The sequence below is a fragment of the Lepisosteus platostomus genome, chromosome 12 (assembly GCF_059453375.1).
Source record: "Lepisosteus platostomus isolate fLepPlt1 chromosome 12, fLepPlt1.hap1, whole genome shotgun sequence".
NCBI lineage: Eukaryota > Metazoa > Chordata > Actinopteri > Semionotiformes > Lepisosteidae > Lepisosteus > Lepisosteus platostomus.
Genome location: NC_142622.1, coordinates 10241497 through 10251445, shown reverse-complemented (window position 1 = coordinate 10251445; position 9949 = coordinate 10241497). Strand labels below are relative to the sequence as shown.

At 35.4% G+C, this 9949-nt stretch overlaps 1 protein-coding gene across 1 annotated transcript; it reads right to left on the bottom strand.

The window, feature by feature from the left end:
• Positions 1–1676: 1676 nt before the first annotated feature.
• dcstamp (dendrocyte expressed seven transmembrane protein) lies at positions 1677–8857 on the bottom strand. Its single transcript, XM_088600912.1, has 4 exons — positions 8786–8857; positions 5175–6234; positions 3959–4291; positions 1677–2402 (listed from the first exon to the last, which is right to left on the bottom strand). Exons 2-4 carry the CDS (start codon positions 6210–6212, stop codon positions 2340–2342), a joined length of 1434 nt encoding a protein of 477 aa, XP_088457038.1. The 5' UTR covers positions 6213–6234; positions 8786–8857; the 3' UTR covers positions 1677–2339.
• Between the last annotated feature and the right edge of the window lie 1092 nt (positions 8858–9949).

The following is a 9949-nucleotide window of genomic DNA, read 5'->3' as shown; positions in this document are numbered from 1 at the left end:
CTAGAAGTGTCTCTTCTGCAAGCAATCAGATTTATTTATTTTTTCACACATTTTGACCTGACTTTTTATAAAACAATGAACACGACTGTGTATTTCTGCATTCGGTTTTAAATAAGCTGTCATGGAGCAGTAGGACATGTGCACTTAAAGTATACTAAAGGATCAAATATGACACAGCTTAACCCTTTTTCTAGGAATCCTTTATTTTGGGGCTTTTGGATGAAAGAGTAGAGGATGACAAGTACTGTACTTTCTAAAGGAAAAGTAAAATGTCAATGAAATGAAATAATGGAAAATGTTTGCTAACGAAGTTTACCACTATGTTGTGAGTTGTAGAATAATCTGAAGAAGGACTTAAAATTATACAAAATGGCGAAAAATAAATTATCCAAGGTAACCCACAAAATTCCATATAGCGTTCTGTAAAGAAAGTATATTAAACTAGAAAATATAATTTTTTTTGGGGGGGGGGCGCTGAGGATTTTGTACGAAGGCATGTCATGGACTAATGTTTCTTTTTATGTTCATCCAAAAACATTACAGAACCATTGTTCATGTGCCCTCATGATTGATGACCTGGACTAATCCACCCCATTCGCCCTTTCTATAGTCACAGTTATACGTCTTAGTATTATTACTGTTTAGCTTTAGCCTGAGAGACTTCCATATATGCAAAGTTTATACTATATGTACAGGGGAAGTAAATGCAAAAGTACAATAAAATGATCAGATAGCAAAAAAAGCTGTCACAAAGCCAAAAAAGCAATACTCTCTTTTATAAATGCTAAGCAATGTAAAATGAACTAATATAAACTCAAAGATTATACACATAGTGTAGATTTGTGTTTGCACTGAATAAGCAAAATTAGCAAGCTAATGCCAGTTTTGATAAATGAAGTTCAGTACAATATATGTTATTGGCAGATGAGGGGTTACAGATGGTGTCTAATGGGTAGTAGGTAACAGCAGATAATTGGGTAGTAAAATAGGTCTGTTTTGGGTAGTTTGTCACTAATAAGGAGCTAAGGTGGAGAATGGATGTTTTCTAAAGGTGGAAGACTGTGACATTTGTTTTGTTTAGTTGATACTAAAAAGTATGCAAAACCTTGGAAGTAAAAAACTTTCGCCAGAAAGTAACAAGCTTAAATGTCTATGGAATTGTGGGTTGTCAGTTTTTATGTCAGCTAGTGTTTTGTACTTGATGCTCATGTTAATACTAATAGACAAATGTTAAATGTATGCAGACTTTATTTTGATTAATTAAAAGCCTTGAAGTCACACATTACTTAACTGCTAGAGTTTGGTCCTGATATGAGCAATATAGAGACAAAATCGGTTAAATGTTAGTGCTCAGTGTACCTCACCCACTGAGGGAATAGCAGCCTAACCATGAAGATGAGACTGACCGAATTCTCCACCTTTTCACGAGGAATGAGCTAGGGAGCTGCTGCAAGGGTAAAGAGGGGTGGTTGGTGTGGTGCTAAAGAAATGCACAAAGTGACTTGCAGCAGGAGACAATATGTATACATTTCTTTTTGCATAAACGAGAGGTTCAGAGACCTTTTGGTGGTGAAGGTGTCATATGATGAGAAATAATAAAATATCAAATAACCTCACGAAGATTTTTTTTGTTGAACTGCAGTGGCACTTACACACCAGGACAAAAGGCAAGTTCACAATTTTGCAGGCTCTTTAATCTTAAACAGCTTTGCTACATTGAACAACAAATCAGAAACTGATTTAAAATAAAATTCTGCATACTTTAAAAAAATATATAATGTATAGTTGTCATTGTTATTAAAAAAAAAAACTTCATAAAAGCCTGTTTGGTAAAAAAGTATAAACCTTCAAAGATGACTGGCCTATGGAGTATTTTGCTTTACCTTTCGAAATGTATGCTTCACTGCAAGCAGTGTTACATCTTCAAGATTGTGTATTGAAACGCAAGGTGTGACTCACGCATGTACAAAATGACAATGTGGAAGGAAATTGTTTTTTTGTACACTTATTTTGTCACCAGATAAGTCAATGCTTTGATTTTCAAGATCAAAAGATGGAGAGTAAGAGTACACCTCACAATTCTGCTCGAGTATGTTAAACCTACTTATTTGTTCTGATAATAAATACCTGTATATGATAAAAATAATTGGAAAATGCATATGTACATACAGTACATTTCACTTGTTTTAGAGTACATAAATATGTGTGCCCATATTTGAAAATGTCATTCGTAAGGAAGAGAGAATAGAGAATTGTACTGTAATATTTCTTACAATGGAAGGAATATTATGGTTGATTTTCCTTCAGTGCTCTCCGGTCATTTTATTTTTTTTTAACATTCAGGTTAAGATAATGGTGTCATCCTCCTGGTTCTGGTAGAATATTGGGAACCAGAAACTTTTCTGTGAACACAAAAGAAAACAAAATGCACAAACTGTTAGAATTATTTTCACTTGACTTTGTTTGAAAATTCTTAATTCAGTTGTTTTTTCTTATAAAGTCTATTTGTTAAGCACTAGGAGGTCATTTAAAACTTAAAAAAATCTAAAAACAAAAAACGTGTAAGCTCTTTTTGATACGTAAAACTCATTCACTTGTATTGTTTGAAATATACAATATTTAATGACAAAAAAACACAAGAAAATTTGGAAACTACGTGTTCCAAATACCCACTAAACTACAGTATATTTCTTTTTGTAGTATGATGACCAAAAAGTGGACAATACTCTTCAAAGGAGTTCCTAGTAGAGTGTTTTAAAGCTTGGGCAAAACTTTGAATTAAATTCCCTTGCATTGTGCTATATAACCAGCATCTTTATTGCTTTCCCACATTGTTTTGCTGATGACATAAAGGAATCTACAGTATTTAAACTCCAGATCCCTTTCACATGTACTGTAGCTACCCACAGCTTGGAGTCTCCCGTGTGATATGTAAAGAGCCTCTTCCTACTCTCTGTGTGGATGACTTTGCACCTAAAATTATTTTTGAATAAACAATGGTTTATTCATTCATTGACCAGCAATGGGCCTCAAACAAGAACCCTGTATCAAAACTGCTCACAATTTCCCAGTTAGAAGCCGTGCACTTTTGCGCTGTTTCGTGGTCTTTAACCAGTTCTAACCCCTAACCACAGCACCATGATTTGTGGAACTCACTAATATGTTTTCAGGGGGGAATAATGGCATCCAAGAAAGATGCTTTGTGAATGAGTATTTGAGTATTTAAGTCAAATATCTTTTGGCATAACCCACGGTGGTTAAGGGGTTACCCTCCTGGCCATAGGACGAGGAGGCTCAGACCCAAGAAAAATAATAATGTGGACCTAAAAAACGACCTGTTCTGAAGCAGCGACAGCAGGAACGTACAGGCACAGTATGGAAATGTGGATATTATGTTAAGAAGAGAAGGCAGACATTAAAAGATGTGGGACGCCAATTGGCTGAACCAGGAATAGGATGTCAGTCAGAGCTGGGGCCAAGAAGGAGGTGAATAATGTGTGAGGTGATCGTGAGACAAATAGCACACTTTTCTCTTTCTATATTATCTTTATATCTTGATATTATTTTGTGTTTTGTGTTTCGTACCATGTTATTTTTTTTAAAAGTTCCTGTAAGTAAAATCTATCAGTACTCTGCCATCTTTGGCTTTCTTCCTTACTATAATAACAGAACTGCATCTTCACCCATCAATGAGCATGAGGTCCAGTACTACTTTTTAAAAATATTTCTTAGTTTTGATAAATGAGGATTATACAAGTGTCCCTTTATTTAGCATTTTATTTAAATATATTAATATATTTTTAAGGTGTCCTTCATTTTCTGCTTCAAGCCATTTTTAGCCTTTATCTCTGTGTTTGTATTATATAATGAGACCATATACTGTATATATATATGTACATAGACACACCATCTGATGAATCGGAACAAATTAAGTTAGAAAGCAGAAATGTCGACATACCTTTTTAGCAAGTGCAACCACTGTGCTTTTCACTGCACATAATCTCTTCTTTGATCTCTTTCTGAGAATTTTGTCATGTAAATACTGAACTCTCTCATCAGCATTGTCAGGATAGAACAGTGAAGACACCAGGATTTTCAGCTGAATTAGCTTGGCTGACAACAAGCCAAGCAAGATCAGAATGGTGATGATTACCAGGAGAGGAGCCACTGAATTGTAGAGCAAGAGCTCGGGTTTAGGAATGCAGTCTTTTTCAATCAAAGGAACGGAGTAGGAAAAATCATTCTCTTCACTGGTAGAGCCAGTCTTGATAACAATAATTGTGCTTCCTTTCTGTGTAAAATAAGTTAAAGTACACAGAATAAGTATTATACTTCACATGAAGTTGTTAAACACATTAAAAATTACAAGGTATTAGAAATAATAATTTAATTTAACTTATTAACTTATTAAATTAATTACAAGGTATTCGAAATAATAAGTTAATTTAACTTAACTCTAAGAAATACAATGGATTGTTTTGTATTTACTATGAAAATGCATTTATATTTCACAAACATGTAGTGTTATGCCCATGGTTAAATTTAAATTTTTATTTTCAATTAAGCTAAGCCAAATGTAAGTGGTTCAGTCTACTTTCTAACTAGCTCATCCTGAGTCTCAGATGTAATTAATATAAAACAATTCTAAAAAAAAACCTGCATTTTTAATCAGATTTATTCACTACCCAGTCAAAATAAAATAACACCCCAAGATCACTCATTAAAAATGTTCCTTCTGTTAGACACAGAATCAACAGATTTTTGACCCAGGATATACTGTACAGTACAGTATGTGTTTGAAACCTTTCTTCACTCACAACTTTCCCTTAGGTGGTATCATAAAAAGTAAACAATGACCATATCTTTCATACTGTTTTGGACAGCATGTAGTTCTTATGATAGGAACAAAAAGCACAAATGCATGTCCTTCTAAAATAAACTTGTGAGGGGAATCACATTACCTAAATGTATTTACAAGGTTCTTACATCAAACCCAGGACAAGTCTGTAAATTTTTATCTAGGTTAATTAAGCAAACCTTTGTTTATTCATACAGTATATTAAGCCATGATTATACAGTATGTTAATCTGGTATTTGAATATGCCTTCCAGTACAAGTTAAAGCCTAAGGTATGACATTGGACAGGGCAAAAACTCAACGATGAACATACTTACGTCTACAGACATTTTTAAAGGAACCTCAAATGGCTCAATATTCTGGAGGTGTTTGCCAATTGTCAAAATGAGCCAGTACAGCAGTGAATCAACACCTATGAATAAAGCCCAGGCTGACACATGGGTTATAACTGGAATGATGAAAGTCCCCATGGCTTTCCATTCTTTGACTGTTAAGTGGGATGAAGGGATGGCAATGTACTGTTTGCTTTCCTTCTTTGTGAGGGGAAGAACATTAGGCTTTCCGGTGGCTTTTTGCTTCTCATCAAAGAGAATAAACTTCCTTGTGATAAAAATGTTCTTGAATTTCTTACTATGGAAGTATTTTCTCAGGAACAGCACAGTACAAAACACAACAAAAATGATCCCAACGGCAGGCAGAACTTTCTGGCTTACAGAGGACACAGTGTTCAGGATTCCACTCATTGTTTCTGCAGTGGCGTTCAGTTGCTGCTTTGCCTCTCTAAGCTTTTCTTCCAGTGCCTCATCAGATGAAATTCTCTGACTTACTTCTAATTTAGAGTCAAACTTCACAAATACAAAATCGCCTAACCCTTTAACTTGCTCACCAACCCATTTCAGGAGTTTTATGTAATTGTCAATGGGAGTCACTTTAATGGAGATCCTCCTTTTTTCCAGGTTGCAGACCATGCTGCTGGCCAGGCCCTGTAGGTTTTGAAAAGTGTTTTTAACATTCCAATAAATGACCAGGCCAGTCCCAGCTGTAATGAGGAAGTTCCTCCCTTCCTGCATGCCGCAAGAAAGCAAAAATAACACACTGAAACAACGAACCCGCTTGGAGCAAAACAAAGCTCCTGTCACAATCACAGCAGCCATACCAGAAACAGTCCCAGAGACAACGCTTCCATATGCTAAGGAATAATATAAGCCTACAAAGAGCAGAGACCCAAAGGTAAAGCCTAATACTAAACAAGTAATGAAAAGAAGGCGGTTGTTTCTCCAGTCTGGCCTGTTACTGGATGTGTACAAGTCCACTATGATGGCCCAGGTTTGAGATATTGCAGTTTTGAGTGGCATTTTCTTCTCCGAGGATTAAACTCTAAAAGAAGACAGAAAATAAAGAATTGACATGACACAGTATAATACAATGGAAACTTCATGCAAGCTATGTGAGAATCAGCAGTTTCCAAAAAGACCATGTACAGTAGATCATGAAAAGCCCTAAGGGTATCAATAACCTTCTGGAAATTGGAAAACATTTTCGACATCCAACATCCCTCAGACATCTCCCAGGGCTAGAAAAACTACACACAGACAAATGAACACATCCATTGAATCAAAAGACTGGTTATATGACCCAGTGTTTGCAGAAACACTAGAGGGTCACATCGCCATTACAGGTTCATACCAAACTATCCCTGTTCAATCGTAAGAGAAATAAAAAAAGACACAAGTGTTTGACAGCATTTTTCTTAAAGCTACATTTTAAAAGCATTGTTTTGAGTCATTATTCAAATATTTGACTTGGCTCCTTGCTTACAAGAACCTCACAGGCCACGGAAAGTTTAAGATTGCACTGGAAAGGGCCTCCTGGGTGGGTCAGCAGGTTGAGCTTTATGATCATGGGTTTGAGCCTGGCTCATGTCACTAGCTGCACATACAGTAACTGATTTTAGGGTGGGAGGAGGGAGTTGGGAGCAATACAGCAATCAGTCCTGAACGTCTGGTAAGGGGCTCTGCAGCCTGTGACATGTTAAATGAATCGTGAAAGATGTATAAATACAGGTGGTACAGCTGGAGTTTACATTACAGGGATTACAGGGGTATGCCTTTAAAGAAAAAGTGTCAGCGCTTCATAACTGCTGGCAGGATTATTACAAAAGAGTGTATGGTACTATTCAGTAATTGAACATACATATTGTGGTAGTTCACCAGCTCACTATAGAGACAGAGATTTATGCCTAGGCTGTACATTTCCTTCTGCTTCGATACTGCGGGATTTAATTATGATATGTTTATAATTGTGACGTGAAAACGAAAACTCTGCCCATAGATAAGGTTGCAAAATATCCCTAAAAGTTACCTATTGTACGCTCTAGGAAATAATTCTCTACAAATTCATCCCAGCCTTTGTGTATTTGCTTCAAGGTCTAGTGGTAAAATTATGTAAGAGCATTAAAAAAGGAAACACTAGAATGTGTGGCTTCACATAACGTCAGAGTGATTCATCCTTCCTGCTGTAGGCAGATGCTGAAGAGACAGCGGACGTTTGCACAATATAACTTCTATTACCTGATACGCAAAAGTCTCTGGAGGGAGGGCTGACTTATTGGACTAAAGCAGAATACAGTACATGGAATATGTTCAGATGTATTCTGTTCCACAGCGACAATGTTTAGTAAATTATTGACACTGGCTCATCGAGCTATAGCACTGAAAGTAAGCATACTCAGAGCCTGTGATACCAACCCATCACAGGGCCTACCCCCATTCATACAGCTGGGTGGACTGGAACAACCTGGGTAAAGTCTCTCATTCAAGGTTCAACAGCACTCCAGCAGAGAGCTGACCCTATAACCTGTAGTTTTGAGTTCTGAAACTTATTGACTGCTCTCTGCCATCTCTTTCCATTCTCCGAAACCATTTAATTGAAAAGAAAAAAGAAGTTACGGAGTTCAGTGAGACAGCTGTTTTTTCAGATAGTTGCCACACATCATGTGGTGATTCATTGGACTGGTCAGATGAGTTACTTGAATTGTAAATCTGCAGACAACCAGAGCATGAAGAGATAGGTGACTTCTACTTATATCATCAATGCTTTTATGGTAATATTTATCGTTTGTTGCATTTACTGTATTTGGTATTGTGCTCATGTTCTCCGTTCTTCAGATATGTATGAAGTACAGCAGGAGAAAAATGGCATATGTTATTAATTTTCAAAGCGGTGTGCAAGCTGTTTAGATGAGTATAAATAGGCACAAGAGGTAATCGTTATGTTTAGCATACATTTTTCTGAAAATTGATGTTTCATGGCTTACTGAGCACACTCTATCTGTAATACAAAGATGCATATGCCTTCCCAACTTCCTCTACCTAAGATACTGAATTTTTTTCTTTCAGTCCTTCTGATGACTGCCTTTGATTTTACAATGGTGCAACACTGACATAAATCATCAAAGATTAAGAACTTATCGCAGACGCTGTACTTAAATATGCCAATCATGCTCACTTTGTCAGGAGTGTTTTTAATATGAATTATCATGGTTTTAATAAATTATGTTGCTTCACCAAGTCAGCCTCTTGTACTCATATTAGAACATGCTCATATTGATTGAGATGAAAATGCTCTTGAAGTATTTTAAATTGTTCAACTATACAAACAGCTTAGTAAGTAACTCAATGTAATATTTTGAGTATTAAAATAAGATAGTTATAAGGGTACTTAAACAAGTAAAAAAATCCTGAAAACATTTTAGAAAACTTATTCAAGCATATTATTTGTTGCCACTTCAAACGCAACATCTAAATACTACTTACAAGTATCTGGAAACATGTGCAATAAATAGTATATTAAACAGTAAACACAAAGACATTGCTGAAAACCTAGGTTAAAAAAAACAATCAATTAGTGTTTATTTAAATCATCTTACCTGCTATTTCAGTAATTTTCTTAGTACAAATGAACAAAGGTCTAGAGCTCTTACCGTTATCAAGCACTTAAAAACCACAAAAGCTCCTCCTCTTCAGGCAGCATGTTGAAAAGTTTCAAAATGTTCATATTAGGCTACAGCTGATCACAGAGCAGTCATGTGAAAAATGAAGTAAATAACCATAAGGGAATTATTTTGCTATCGGGTGCATTCATTATTTTCTCAATATCTAATCTTAAAGTATGTCATTTGTCATTGACTTTTTTGTCCTGTACAGTACATTCCGCTCCCAGAATGAAAAACAAAACTGTGTTAAACTGGGAGAACACATGCTTTATATACTGCTTCGATTTTTAAAATACTACAGGATATCTCAAATATTTGAAAAACAGCAACTGAGGAGGAATACTTTTAATTAACTAGATTATTTACAATTACTGCATGAAATTGCAGAACAACATTGCAGTACATTTCTACTTAACATTTTGGCATACAGCGGTCAAAATACAATTTGTAAATTCATGATATGCAAAAAAGATTTAAGTCTTTACTTCATGAAGATTTTTGCCTCTTGTCCCTTTCATCCAAAATGAAACTTCCAGAGACAAATTACCACTTTATACATGCATATATTATTTTTCATCGTGCATTTTATGTTTCACACAGAATTATGAAACTACAATCTTCTAAAGCTTTAAACCTTTGCACTACACTCCTAAAATGGTAATTATTTACATCACATTACATCAGAGAATTATCATTTTATAGGTTGATATACTGTATTGAAACCGTTTCTTATTGCAGAGAACACACAACTAAAATTGTACCAAACATAAAAGTCATCTGTAGCATTCATGTGTTTGGCAAATAGTAGACTGGAGCAAAGGACAGATAAATTGCTACAAAATTTGAATGCAGGACCTGAATTCAGCAATTTTGAAATTGTGCCAAAAAAAATGTCAGAAGGACACAAAGTGGTTCTTCATTTTGGGGACACATTAAAAAATGTATGAGTTTCAATGTAAAGAGCTACATCAAAACAATTGTTTGATCAGAAAAGAGCAATATGCTGAGGCCTTTTTATTCAAATTAAAAGTGAAAAGATTGATGTAATTCTTTATGACCTTTATTAATAGTAAAATGCTTCCTATTGCCCTGTTAGGC